Consider the following 15,671-nt stretch of genomic DNA (forward strand, 5'->3'; position numbering starts at 1 on the left):
TAGAATTTATTTAATGGATAAACAATCTATGGATACGGTATAATATATTTAATGTATAAACAATCTATTGACGTGGTATAATACATTTAATGCATACACAATCTATGGATGTGATATAACAAAATATGTTTAATGAAAACCAATCAATGGATGTGATATAATATAATATATTTAATGTATAAACAATCTATGGATGTGGTATAATAGGATATATTTAATGGATAAACAATCTATGGTTGTGATATAAAAGAATTTATTTAATTGTCAAACAATCTATGGATGTGAATGTAAGTTCTTGTAATGTACAATACGACATAGTTAATTATGACCATTTTCGAACTTTTTTTTTTATGATACAAAATACAGTATTAATAGTGAGGCTATTCTTCAGATATATAATATATAATATATTAATACTGTAACTATTCTTAGACATAATATGATATAACATATTAAAGTCCCATTGCGTTATTTTACCATAATATGAAATGAACAGAAACGGAATTTAACGTCTTACTGTTCTGCACTGACTGAGCTTTTTATTATGAAGACGAGCATACGCCATACAGTTTGCTATGAAGAAAATTTTGCCCGGGCAGTGGCGGTACATCCTACCTACTCTTATATCCATCTGCAAAGGATCTTTTACGTGCACGCCAATGTGTATATGGGACCTCGGTTTTTCGTCTCATCAGAACGACTACACGTTGTCCCTTGAAGCACAATATGAATCCCTACTGTATTGTGAAAGACGAATCTCTAACAACAATATTTGTTCAATAATGGTTAAATTCCGTTCAGTATTTACAAAGATATGTTGAATTGAAATTTCATCAATCTATGCTGCTCGCTATGTAATAAAACAAGAAATACATTGTACATAAGGTGTGTCCTCACTGTGCCCACTTTTGATTAATCCAATTAAGGTCTAATTAGGATTAGTGGATTAAGCGGATAAGGATTAGGTGTTATAGGTAATTAGATGGAAAAAACCCAAATATTTTATGTAATTTTTTTTTATTTTTCGATGTTTTATATATATTTAATAAAAATATAACATACATGGATATATCATACATCACATTTGGTAATAAAGCCTTGGTGGGTGTTCAGGGTTGCTGGACAACCTTTTATACAACATCTCCAGTATACTCGTTCTGCCTTCCTATTCTTCACTCGGAATTTGTATTCTTCATGGACTAAGTTTTCTCCACCTTGAGCATTGGGGATGTACTGGATGTTTACTTGGACGTTTGCCATGATGAAATATGACAGACTGACTTCTGTGTGTCCTTATAAAGACCGTGTAATGTGTAGGCTTACTGAACATAATTCATATTATATTCAAGTGTCATTTTTTGAATAAAATTCATCACTTTAACGATTACAGTGAGTTCATCTCACCAATTATAAGACTGAATATTTATTCACTTTCAAAATTTGTTTTTTTCCATCTAATTACCTATAACACCTAATCCTAATCCGCTTAATACACTAATCCTAATTAGTCCTTAATTGGATTAATCAAAAGTGGGCACAGTGAGATGTAACCGTACATAATACATTAAGACATGAAAGGGCTGATTAAATAAAACCCATGATACTATATTAGGAGATGAAATATCTGGTTAAACAAAATACATGATTATATAAGAGATAAATATAAAAATAGAGGAATGGCTGATAGATATACATAATAATAATATACAGGAGATAAAATATACCGATGGGATATGACTGAAATGGAGATATTTGTCTAACAGCGGACCTGACACAGAATGAGAGATTATATTTACTGATTGGCATATTGTTTTCATCGATGTTCGGGTACTGAATCGTACCCCCCTCCCCCTTCACAATCAATTCACTAAAAAATTAGTCTAAAATCAGACAACTGAATTATATTTTCGTTTCGTCATATTATCGCGGTTAAATTTCACCCGGCCGTCATGTGATAACTTCCACGTAAGTCATTAGTGTCCAATTAATTAGGTATTACATTTTTATTCAGTTTAAATTACATTTTAAAACAATCTCTGTGAATACAACCGTCTTTCAATATCCACGTCCCCCGTCACTACTGATAACTTGCTACGTATATGAAATCCTGTCATGCATTCTCGAAAACGGAAACGTGGAGCGATGGTTTTGATGCTATAGCGACTCTTCGTGGTCAAGTTGCCTGAAATGGTCCGGGTCCCGTCTAACAAAGCACACTGACTCTTTTTTATGACTATTTTTATGACCATTGGATTGATATCATACTTATTAATATTGAGCAGTGACAGTTTTGTCACCTTTTGAACCTCGGTGGATTAGGAGATATTTTTTAACCATCGACGGAATGGATTTTTGGAGAATTTGCACACGAATTCTTCCCTCGCACACCTTATATATTTGTCTGTTCAGATCCCTCACTGACCTACATGTTGAACACCAATATCCCTATCACTATCGACCTATATGTTAAAGAAATTTACTCTACAAATCTATAGAACTTACTTATACGTGACGTTACTAAACAACTCTATAGAACTTACATGTACGTAACGTTACTAAACAACTACTCTATAGAACCTACGTTACGTTACTACAGAACTATTCTATAGAACTTACAAATACTTTACGTTATTAAAAAACTATAATAGAACTTTTACTTGTAACGTTACTAAACAACAACATTATATAGAACTTTTACTTGTAACGTTACTAAACAACAACATTATATAGAACTTGTACGTAAAAGTTATTCAAATTATATAGCATTTTTGGAACCGTGTACAAAATCAAATATGGCGTGCTACTTCCGGTTTCCTCCCATTGCTAAACACCCCAATACAGAAGCGAATTTTTTAAATAAAATTGTACTATGCTAGTCCACACTACACCCCCCCACCCCCGACACACATACACACACACACCCGCTCTCCCACTTGGTTATTTTTATATTTTCTCAATTAGAATATTTAATACGATCTCGAATCCATATACGTGTGTCATTTTTCTTGTTCCACTTACGAATTAAATGAAGCCAACGATATTTGAAGCCCGCGTATGTAAAGCGGAGTAGAGGTTTACGGCCGGTCAATCACTTATTTGATAGTTATTTTATGGCTCAAATATCTGCGTTTAGGTCTAAATATTTGTTCTGATTATTTTTTTAAGGAATTTAATCTTTTCTTTTTGTTGAATTTTTGTTTTAAAAGACCAGAGTAAGGCTGTCATATTGTCATCGTCAGTATAATTTACATCGTATCCTGCATCATTGACTAGCCATTTTACTGTATCTAATGTACCTAGATAACAGCTATGATGTAGTGGATAACAACATTTACCATAGTCACCCTCGTCCGTCATGTCATCTTGATATGGTCGACATATTATAATCTTAGCACCTTTAGAGATAAGGAAATTAATCTTTTCCATCTGTTGAACCTTTGATAGGAAACAGCATAATAATGGTGTATAAATGCCTACCGAACGCTGATTTATATCCAGCCCTATTTCATTCACGAGAAATTTAAGAGTTTCAGTTATACCGTACCGACAAGTAAAATACAGCAAAAACGTATTATCGTTATTTATATGTAAACTTGCCCCTTTTGTTGACAGGAATTTCAGTTTACTGACGGGACTTTTTGGAGACATACAACAGCACATAACCGGTGTCCAACCGTTATTGCCCCTATGATGCATACCCAACTCTATGTCATTCACCAAATATTCAACAGTTTCAATATTACCAAATCGACAACTAACATGCAGTAAGCTCCAATTATTATCATCTACAGTATGTAAACTTACCCCTTGTGATGACAAGAATCTGAGTTTACTGACAGGATTAATGTCAGACATAGAACAGTGTATAGCCGGTGTTCTACCATTAGTGTCTCTATGATGGACATCTAGTCCTATGTCATTCACCAGATATTTAACAGTTTCAATAGTACCGTCTTGACAACTAGCATGCAGTAAAACCACCTTATCATTATCTACTGTGTGCAGATTTACCCCTTTTGATGACAGTAATTTGAGTTTACTGACAGGACTTATTTTAGACTTGGAACAGCATATAGCTGACGTCCAACCTTCATTATCTTTATGATGGACATCCAGCCCTATTATATTCACCAGATATTCAACAGTTTCAATAATACCATGTAGACAACTAAAATGCAGTAAACTCATATTATTCACAACTACATCACTTAAACTTACCCGCTTTGAAGTCAGAAATTGGAGTTTCTTGATAGGATTATCATTAGATAAAGAACTTTGTATAGCTGGTGTTATACCTTTATTGTTTTTATGATGAACATCTAGCCTTACGTCATTTACTAGATATTCAACAGTTTCAATAGTACCGTCTCGACAACTAACGTGCAGTAAACTATTATTATTATTATCTACAGTATGTAAACTTACTTCTTTTGATGAGAGGAATTTAAGTTTACTGATAGGATTTATTTTAGATGTAGAACAGAATGTAGCCGGTGTGTTACCTTCATTGGTTTTATATTGGACATCCAGCCCTATGTCATTTACTAGATATTCAACAGTTTCAATAGTACCCTGTATACAACTAACGCGCAGTAAACTGTTATTATTGTTACCTACAACACGTAAATTTACCCCTTTTGACGACAGGAATTTGAGTTTACTGACAGGATTAAACTTAGACACACAACAATGCATAGCCGGTGTCCAACCATCATTGTCTTCATGATGGACATCTAGCTCTAGCTCTATTACATTAACTAGATATTCAACAGTTTCAATAGTACCCTCTCGACAACTCAAATGCAGTAAACTATTATTATTATTATCTACAGTATGTAAACTTACTCCTTTTGATGAGAGGAATTTAAGTTTACTGATAGGATTTATTTTAGATACAGAACACGACATTGCCAGTGTCCAATCATTATTGTCTTTATAATGGACATCCAGCCCTATGTCATTTACTAGATATTCAACAGTCTCGATAGTACTCCAAACACAACTAGCATGCAGTAAACTCTTATTATTGTTAACTAAAACACGTAAATTTACCCCTTTTGATGACAGGAATTTGAGTTTTTCGATAGGATTAATGCTAGATAGACAACAGAACATAACCGGTGTTAAACCTTCATTGTCTTCATAATTTATATCTAGCTCTATTTCATCAACTAGATATTTAACAGCTTCAAGAGTACCTTCTCTACCACTACGATGAAGTAAACTCCTATTATTATAATCTACAGCATGTAAACTTGCCCCTTTAGATGACAAGAATTTGAGTTTCTTGACAGGATTAATGCTAGAGGCAGAACAGAATACAACCGGTGTGTTACCATCATTGTCTTTATGGTGGACATCTAGCCCTATTTGATTTACTAGATATTCAACAGTTTCAAGTTCACCATATCCACAACTAATGTGAAGTAAACTACAGTTGTCATCATCCAAAACCTGTAAACTACACCCCCTGGACAACAAGAACTCGAGTTTTTTAATAGGATCAATATCCGACATCACAGAATAACATACAGGAGTCCAACCAGTCTTGTCTTTTTGATTTATGTTTAATCCTATTTCATTCACTAAATAATGAACCGTGTCAATAGAACCACGACCACAGCTATGGTGTAGAATACTACGGTTATTTTCATCTACTACATTAAAATCCATACCTTTATTGTTTAAAATTCTCATCTTATCAACAGATTCACAACATATGAATAAAATACTTTTATTAAAAAGATTTCTATCTGTTCCATATGGCAATATACGATCTAAGATAGTTGTTAACATGGAGTTATCCTGTAACTTTGTTGCTTCACCAATTATGGTCTGGGTATACTTGGGATCAAAAGATGTCATCTTGTTCATTAGTATTTCAAAACACTTTATGTCATCATTAGCTATTATTTCTAATAAAGGAATTCGATTGAGTTTATCAGCCTTATGTAAAAATGACCCAGCTTCGATTAACTGATTTAGAATCTGGGTTACATCGACATCAGTTCTACCGCCATAAGAGCTGCAAACAATATGAATAGGTAACCTGCCCATATCATCTTTGGCATTAACCTCCGCGTCTTGACTTATTAAAATAGACACAGTCTCTTTTTTGCCTCGCGCAACAGCCAGATGTAGTGGTGTACTACCACTGTCATCTCTAGCATTTACATCAAACGCCCTGTCTATCAGAAAATTGATTATTTGATGATTGTCGTGCTTTGAATCACACGCATTATGAAGAACTGTTCTTGACTTATTATCACGCTTGCTTTTGTCGAAGTTTGTGAAATTACTGACATGGTTAACAATGTCAAATTTATCTGAGTAAACCACTAAATGTGGTAATGCCGATAAGTCTCCAATTTCCTTTTCATTTAAAAGATTCATTTTTTTGATAGGGTCATGAACCGAAACAGCAGCAAGGCCGATTATATCCCACCCCATATCCGTTTTTTCCTCAACTAATTGGGGTAGCTGATCATGAAAATAAAAGAGTGCTGCTTCGAGACATCTCATGTCTCCATGAAGTGTAATGTAATGAAGAAAATTGCCACTTTCCTGTACTTCACGAATATCTCCCAAATTGATAAATTTGGTGTGCAACAAATTGGCTATGTCATTTCTACCAAGAAAATGTAATAAAAATTTATAGTCAATGAAAGCGGGGTGGCTGACGATATCAGCATGCTTATCATGTAATTCTTTTAAAAATCGCATAGAAAGCTCGTCGAAATAAACGTCATGTATTTTAATACACCGATCTACTTGGTGATTTGTTCTAACCACTGACATCAAAAGCTCAAAAGAACAGTATTGTAAAGCCATTTCCATGCATTCAACGGAAAGGTGGTGTAAAAATGGCACCCCAACAAAGTCTCGCAATGAAAATATGTTCATATAATGTTTGAGGAATGTATCTGAAAGTTCATTGAGATTACGCTTAGCGCCATTCAATTTAAATTCTGGGCATATTTCTTTAGTGACGGTCGAAATAAGAGACTTAACTCTCGCGGGACAATTTTGTTTAAGGTCTTTCTCTGAAACAGTATGTAAACAAAATACTAGTGCTAGTGTAGCATATATATATTTATTTTCGTTCCAAAACGTTTCTAATTCTAAAATAAGAAATTCATGCGAACTATCAAAAATCGCCGGTAATTTATCAGTCGTTAATTTGCTACACAAACTGGCAATCGATGGAAAACCGAAACAGTCAGTAATTTTGGAAATTATCTTATTAGATGATATTTCATAAAAATCTAAAAATTGTCCCTTTTCTTTAGTGTTTAAAGAGAATTCGCCTTTATGAAGAAATATTTTATTTGTTTTTTCAACATGTTCCACAAATAAATCATATTTGTCTAATTGATATTTAGAAGAAAGGTAAATATAATCTCTCATTACATAAATAATAACTAATTTGCCCCTTTCTTTATTAACCCGAAGAGTGCGAAAATGAGCAGGCCATTTATCAATACGTGCCTGTAATTTATTATATTTACCATACATGTCATCGATGATATAAAGATACTTATCATCTTCAAAGCTCACTTCTTTTAAATCATCCAAATCATTAATCAACAATGGTTTATATTCCGGACGTTCTTCAATGAATTGTTTGGCTATCATCATTGATAGCACAGTTTTACCATCACCAGCCGCCCCTACTATTCCTAGGATTTGATGATTCTTCAGTATCTTCAAACCTTCATAAAGGGCACGGGTCTCAACATATTTTTTATCTTTCACATAGTTAAGATTTTCCAGTGCTTCACCTGAAGACAAAAGGTAAGTTTATTGATATGAGCTATATATAAATCGCTAAAAAAAAAGAAAAACACCTTAACAACTTTGAAACACAATGTATTTAAGCTAGGCTTAAAAGTATGTCACATTATACATTTTAATTTGTGTGGGGTCTTTCAAACCTTTGTTCAATCTTGTACCTTTTCAATAATTATAGAAGTAATTGAAACTTTTGAACTAAAAATCATGAAGATATCAAACACCGGATATTTACATTTGCTGTATATACACGTCACACAAACAGTCTCAGTATAAACCATACCTTGTTGACTTTTTGCGAAGAAAAAGAACGGGCACAAACATATTTCTCTAGATATGGAACATTAATTAACTGTGTGTCCTAATTTATAGCCAAGAACAGCAAATATCAGGTTTTACCAAATCCAGAAAGAGACTAGCTAATGTTTGAACGGGCAAAATACCTAATGGTCCAACTTTCAACCAAAATGAAATTAAATGAGGTTTAACATCATATTGGTCTACTGGGCTAATGGAGACAGGAATTCCAACTGCCAAGAGTTCTTGTCACGTGCACACCAATGCGTATACTAGACCTCGGTTTATCGTCTTATACGCACGACTATACATTGTCAATTCCCTCCCCCTCCTGCATCACTGAAAAGCAAGTGCAGATTTGAAATTGGCCCAATAAAAAATCAATGTCTTATTGAAAAACAATAACCGCTTCTTTCTTTAAAGGATTAGGTTGCCGAGCAGGATTTAAGCCTCATTTTATTCCATTAAACTCCTTTCGGTCTTTCAATTTCTTTAAAAGCAGTACAGAATTGAGCTTTTCTGGGATACAAATAAGACATCATACCAAAAATACAATATTATTCATATAGAAATTCTTAGAATTGCCCGTTGATATCACTGTTAAATGTGACATTTAACTTATTGGGGATGGGGTGGGGTGTTTCGACATTTGCGAGGTCACAATGCTCATGTATCTAATTCATTTGTGTTATATCCTGATCCTTCCGCCACATAATCATAAATATACAATAAAACCTAATAGAACCAGCGGCTGCCAGGCAGGATACGCCCACATTTTCGAGAGATGGATAGAGAAAAAGCTAACAAGAAAGTGATTTTTCCTACTATCAAGGGCCATAATTCAGGAAATTACAATTCGATATGCGCTTAATCGAAAGGAACTGAACGACTGGCAGCCATTTTGTCTGTCAATTTTGGGCCGATTTTCACGAAATTCGAACTCAATCGTCCTCAGGGTGTAACGGTGATATAATAATACGGTTTTTTAAATCGGATAAAAATTATGACCTCTATAGGATCCACAAGCTAAAAACGCAATTTTTCGTACAATCAGGGGCCATAATTCAGGAAGTTACGGTCCGATATGTGCGAATATCGAAAGGAACCAAGATCTGTGAGTTATAAACTTACATTTCAAGTTTCAACAAAATCGGATAAAAATTGTGACCTCTATAGGGTCCACAACCTTGATATAACATACTCTTATGCTATTCCAGAAAGAACGGCTGCCATTTTGTCTGTCAATTTTGGGCCGATTTTCACGAAATTCAAACTCAGTCGCCGTTAGGGTGTAACGGTGATATAATAATACGGTTTTTTAAATCGGATAAAAATTATGACCTCTATAGGGTCCACAACCTAAAAACGCGATTTTTCGTACAATCAGGGGCCATAATTCAGGAAATTTCTTACGCTATTTGAGAACGAACGATGGCCATTTTGTCTGTCAATTTTGGGCCGATTTTCACGAAATTCGAATTCAGTCGTCCCTAGGGTGTAACGGTGATATAATAGAATGTTTTTTTAAATCGGATAAAAATTATGACTTCTATAGGGTCCACAAGCTAAAAACGTGATTTTTCGTACAATCAGGGGCCATAATTCAGGAAGTTACGGTCCGATATGCACGAATATCGAAAGGAACCGAGATCTTTGGGTTATAAACTTACATTTCAAGTTTCAACAAAATCGGATAAAAATTGTGACCCCTATAGGGTCCACAACCTTGATATACCATATTCTTACGCTATTTGGGAACGAACGGCGGCATTTAGTCTGTCAATTTTGGGCCGATTTTCACGAAATTCGAACTCAGTCATCCTTAGGGTGTAATGGTGATATAATAGAATGTTTTTTTAAATCGGATAAAAATCATGACTTCTATAGGGTCCACAAGCTAAAAACGTGATTTTTCGTACAATCAGGGGCCATAATTCAGGAAGTTACTGTCCGATATGAGCAAATATCGAAAGGAACTGAGATCTTTGGGTTATAAACTTACATTTCAAGTTTCAACAAAATCGGATAAAAATTGTGACCTCTATAGGGTCCGCAAGCTAAAAACGTGATTTTTCGTACAAACAGGGGCCATAATCCATGAAGTTTCGATCCGATACATGCCAATATCGAAAGCAGTCGAGATCTTTTGGGGATAAACCTATATTTCAAGTTTCGTCGAAATCGGATAAGAATTGTGACCTGTAGAGAGTCCACAAACAATTGTGGACGGACGGACGGACGGACGGACAGGGGCGACGGCATAATACGTCCACATGAAAATGTGGGCGTATAAAAAGCAGAAACAAACGATATTGTACGATTCATAACCATAAAGTCAATAGCAATTACCATGAAGTAGGTGAGGGAGCGAGTAAGAATGGGTGACTTGCTATAAATTCACGAAATCTTAGCCTATACGGAGACAGACAACCAAATATTTGTTGTATACGTCACTACCTTCCTTGTAGATAGTGCATATCCGTCTCATCATTCCGTATGAAGTCCAGTAATAAACACCTGACATGATTAACTACTGTCTTCATAGTCATCATTATAACAAATTTCACATAGAATATATTGAAATCTAAACTCTACCTTTCATTGTCCTCAATTTGTGACTGTCTATACTCCTTTTACCTGAAATACGTGTAAATATAGAACAATAACCACTCCCATTTGGCAACCAATTACACCTTATAGGTCAACTTATAATTTAATATTAAAATTTTAGAAGGAAATGCACTACACACTAGATTGCACTAACTGGACCCAAGATCTGGTCATAAAAACTAAATAATAGGAAAATATGATTTACTTACCTAATAAATCACTGTGGTCTTTACAGAATTTGTCAAATCTAGATTTCAGTAATATATCAAAGCTGTCCTGTTAATATAAATCAATCATACTAATTCCAGATGCTGTTTGGGGAGGTAAAGCACGGCGAAATGTACCAGCATCAATTAAATGCAAATGTGTAGTGGCATCATGTGTTGAAAACATTGGTTGCCATGCAATGAAACATACGATTACAGGACCTACGTCATATGACAAGTCCAAAAACGTTATCGCGGATTTTATTCGTTTGCAGGTAATGATCAACATCAACATTTATATTTAAACCAGCACTGGTAATCAGATGATCAATTTAGCTGTTCCAGTTATCATCAGACAATTAAAAAATAACTTGAGTATCTGGTGGGCGTATAAAAAAGGCTTACAGCCGACGTAGACAGAAGGAAATTATTCTTTGAATACGTCTTTTATTTGCTTGTTATTTGTGGGTTTTTTGTTGATAATTTTGAAGTCATAATTCCTAACTATATTGGATTTTGACTTTCCCCCCTATTCTTGAATTTTATTATTTGTCATCTATTCTAAGAACACCTATCTCGCACAAAACACAGATATGATCTAGTAACAAAACCATTTACCACAATCTCGACCACAAATCGTTCTAGTGCAACACGACCCTAATCAATTTGATGTGATTTATATGTCTTGTTGATATTCAATTTGATGTAGAACAGTACAGGGTTTGGTATACAACCGATGAGGGGAAGATTTCAGGAATAATATAGCAATATCAATTCTAGACGTACCCGGAACCCTGGCAATAATCCGTCATGTGTAGTATTACCTGGCTTGTCATCTCGGTGACCTTTATAACCTATCAACAAAGAGTGTAATAAATTACTTTATATTTTCTGAGAATAAAACTAGCAATAAGAATACAAGTAAGCCAATGGGTTTTGGATGCTAACACAGGGGGTTGCCATGGGCAATCAAATACAGGTAGTTTATCCGTACACACTTCACAAATACCAAATGGTAAAATAAGGGTAGTTTGTATTCGTACACACGTCACAAATAGCAACACGTTAAACAGAAAATTGTTTGTAATCGTACACACTTCAAAATTATCAGCTTTGTCTCAACTGCAACAAATGTTGAGCAACTTTGATAAAGATCTAGGTTCCTTGAAGAAATCTGTTCAGGTTTCACCCTCTTATAACCCCAGTGCTTACTAAAGGCTGTGAATTATGAGTATCGATTGGGTTCATCCCCTCATGACCTGAATGCTTCACACAAACATCGATAGCCGCTACCGTTTTGACAAAGGGGAAGGGGGGAGGGTTCCAAAGTGGAAAGTCGCTGAACGCTTACAATCGATAAGGTTCGTCCTCTCAGGACCACAATGCACCATACCAATTTTAAAAAAAAAAATCCGTCGAAACCTACAGCCTTCATAAGGTTTTCGGTAAAGCGGTAGGGGTAAATCTGGGACGGAAGTCGTAGAACACTGATAAGAATCTGTTAAAAATCGTAGCCTATATTGCGCACACACGGTTTTTGGCAAAGGGGGATAACCCCGAAACTGAAAAGTCGTAGATCGCTGAAAGGGTCCATTCTTGCATGGAATCAATGCTTCCCCCCAACAGTCCGTTAAAAACTGTAGCCTCGAATGCGTTCAGAAGATTATGAGAATAAGTAAATAGCCCCTCTTTTGCATTCACCGAATGGGTTTATGCTTCTGATCTCATTCCGACTGAGAGGACGAGGACGATGATAGACCTTTAAAGGGTAAAAATTATTTTATATCTGCCTGGTATTATACAGACGGAAACTAACCTGGTTCGAGTTTAAATACAGCATTATAATATTGCTTGTCATATAGAGCAGCTATAAATTTATCATAACCAGTGTGACCACACCCCAAAATAATATCCAGTATTTTCCTTGCGGCGGCTTGTCTACTATCCTTCTCTGCCTTTTCTATTTTCTCCTTATCATCCTCATTGAAGGCATGTTTTTCAAATAAAGAATCTGCTACACCCATTGGATCATGTTTTATCTCACCGATAAGATATGTGAAATTATCTTGAATCTTGTTATATTGTTCATCTGGAAGTCTTCCTCGAGTACTTCCGCCACCTGACGCCATTTTGTTAGAGTCTATTTACCGCTATATAATTGTTCTCTCAACATATATTAATTTAGTTTGACTGTTCCGTTTTCTTCCTCTTTCGTTTCATTTTGTACCTAGAAAACATTACAAAATAAAAAATAAATAAAATACAAAATAATATAAAATTTCTAAAATTGAATGTCGATATTTTCCCACTTTATGGAAGAATCAACGAAGAATTTGGTGAATATTCATGATAGATTAATAGATTTAAGATTTTGGTTACGTTGAAATGTTGAATGGTGGATAGTTACATGTTTTGTATGGCATTTATGTTGACCTCTCGATCTATTATCGAAGAAGACTGATTGAATTGGTGAATATTCATGGATTAGATGATGAGTAAGTTACTAGACATGCATTGATGAAATAGCCTACTAAAATGACGTTACTTCCTATAGATGTCTTTGACCAAGCCTAGTGAGTTATGTAATCCATGTGACATTAAACGCGAGACATAAACTGATTATTGGGACAAAACATTTGAACGTCAACAATTTACAGTTTGTTAGTCATGTGGAATCCCCAAACGAGAAGATGTATCTGGTGGATCCACCACAGAACCTTGTTTTGTTTGAATAATCTTTTTCTTGGCGGAGGACCCGGAGAAAACCCACGAGGTTGAACTAGCGACACTATTCATTGTCCCGAAGCCACGCCACTTGAATCAATGACAGATCTTATGATCTAAAGCGTACGCGTTAAACCATCCAATAGCCCCCCGTACACTATTCTAAGTAAAGTTGCGGTCATGGACCAGGAAGGAGCCCCGTCAGCTACACTAATTGGATCGCCTGTTTTGCAGGTTCTCTCTCTCTGGAATCGAACCCGATTCCCCGTTTCGATTCCCCGTTAAGCGTCAACAACGTGGAAGATAAGTCGCCAATTGACAGAACAGACACTTCGTGGTAAAGCAGTCTTGGGTCCCGGAAAGACACCGCGATCGGCACAGTTGGGTGGGGGACCACGGTGCATGGCATGTATTATCTCTTTATTTACCACATCCATTAGAACAACCCATTTTTCATCAAGAAACCTGATCTGACTAAAGAGCCGTTCTCAGTTTTGGCTTGCTCGTGAAAGGAACGTGCCCGAACTTAAACTTGCATGTCTGAAGCACTAGCTAGGATCAACCAGATAGCTTTCACGAGTTGAGAGATAGCACCACCAGTATCCGCCCCAGTCGCAGACCCCTCCGTCTGCAAACTCAAGAGAGATCAGGAACCGAACAGCGGGGACGACCGAGAAGGAGAATAGTAGCCAGGACTGAACACACACGTAAAGTCGAGATGGGCGACATGCGAGAGACGGGAACTCTCCGAGGCCACACACCGAGAAGGCGGTGTCGTGTAGATGGTAATCGATGGGCGCTGATTTAACAAGCTCGAGCTCATGTTCCGCAAAAAGGGTCGTTTACGGTGCATCTACCAAAAGCTTATGGCAGTATATTAGACTCAAAATTCAAACATGCTATCGTCTAATTTCTAACTTCTATTCATGTAATTTCTAACTTCTATTCATATAATTTCTAACTTCAATTCATGTAATTTCTAAATTAAGACAATGTATAATCCAACTTCTTTTTTTATTCACTGTAAATTTTAATTCTGTTTCATCTTATTTCATTCAACCTGACGAAGAGCGAGTCGTTGGTATCAACATAATGGTCCCGATCACACGGTGGCGACACCAAACGACGTCATAATGATGGTTGCTAAGTAGAAGTATCAAAATCCTAAATTTGTTTGACTTTCATGCTTAACATGTAAAGCGACAACAAAGTAGACATTTTTCGTCTTAATAATAGAAATAAGATGAAACAGAATTAAACATTGTCTTAGTTGGATTATACATTGTCTTAATTTAGAAATTACATGAATAGAAATTAGAAATTACATGAATAGAAGTTAGAAATTAGACGATAGCATGTTAGAATTTTGAGTCTAATATACTACCATAAAAGCTTCGGTAAACGTTTATTTCTGTAGGCTCTACGGTGCAGAGTTTATGAGGTATTCGACATCTGTGGCAATATCAATGTAAAAAGACCTGTGACAATTTGACTTTGCGGATTATTTCCAGTTTACGTTGGCTTTAGTTCTAATGGAATTAAAAATACTTACATCAGAAACAGAGATTGTACTGCACAGGTAAATGTATTCTCTTCATTATTTAATCCAAGTGTGTAACGTGCAGAGTAATATAAAAATTAACTACTAGCACTGGCAACTAATTTAAGTGGTCACACACGCGGTAATATTAGTTAACTACTAGCACTGGTAACTAATCCAAGTGGTCACACACGCGGTTAACTATACCGACGCGGTCGATAAGCCTATTTATATAATTCAAAGTATGCGTTGTTATTCATCAAAATCCTATTTTATTGGCTACTCATATTCACAATGAAGACGCGTGTCACACGTGATCAATTTCATGTTCACCTGCATGCGGTTATATGATTTAATTTTACAAGGCGACCATGTGACTCTTTATGTTGCCATGTGCCCGTCACAAAAATATGTGGTACCTATAGAACAGTCTGTAGACAGAACACACTACTAAACACAGCACCACCTAATTCTAGTAAATGGTTTGAAATAACAACAAATGA

At 35.5% G+C, this 15,671-nt stretch overlaps 1 protein-coding gene across 1 annotated transcript; it reads right to left on the reverse strand.

Annotated features, from left to right (window-relative positions):
• Positions 1–5,693: 5,693 nt before the first annotated feature.
• LOC126831942 (uncharacterized) lies at positions 5,694–15,350 on the reverse strand. The gene is made up of 6 exons (XM_056103302.1): positions 15,181–15,350; positions 12,721–13,131; positions 10,908–11,758; positions 10,684–10,725; positions 6,797–7,781; positions 5,694–5,697 (listed from the first exon to the last, which is right to left on the reverse strand). Exons 4-6 carry the CDS (start codon positions 10,688–10,690, stop codon positions 5,694–5,696), a joined length of 996 nt encoding a protein of 331 aa, XP_055959277.1. The 5' UTR covers positions 10,691–10,725; positions 10,908–11,758; positions 12,721–13,131; positions 15,181–15,350.
• Positions 15,351–15,671: the final 321 nt, after the last annotated feature.

The sequence above is a fragment of the Patella vulgata genome, chromosome 9, assembly GCF_932274485.2.
Source record: "Patella vulgata chromosome 9, xgPatVulg1.2, whole genome shotgun sequence".
NCBI classification, from domain to species: domain Eukaryota; kingdom Metazoa; phylum Mollusca; class Gastropoda; family Patellidae; genus Patella; species Patella vulgata.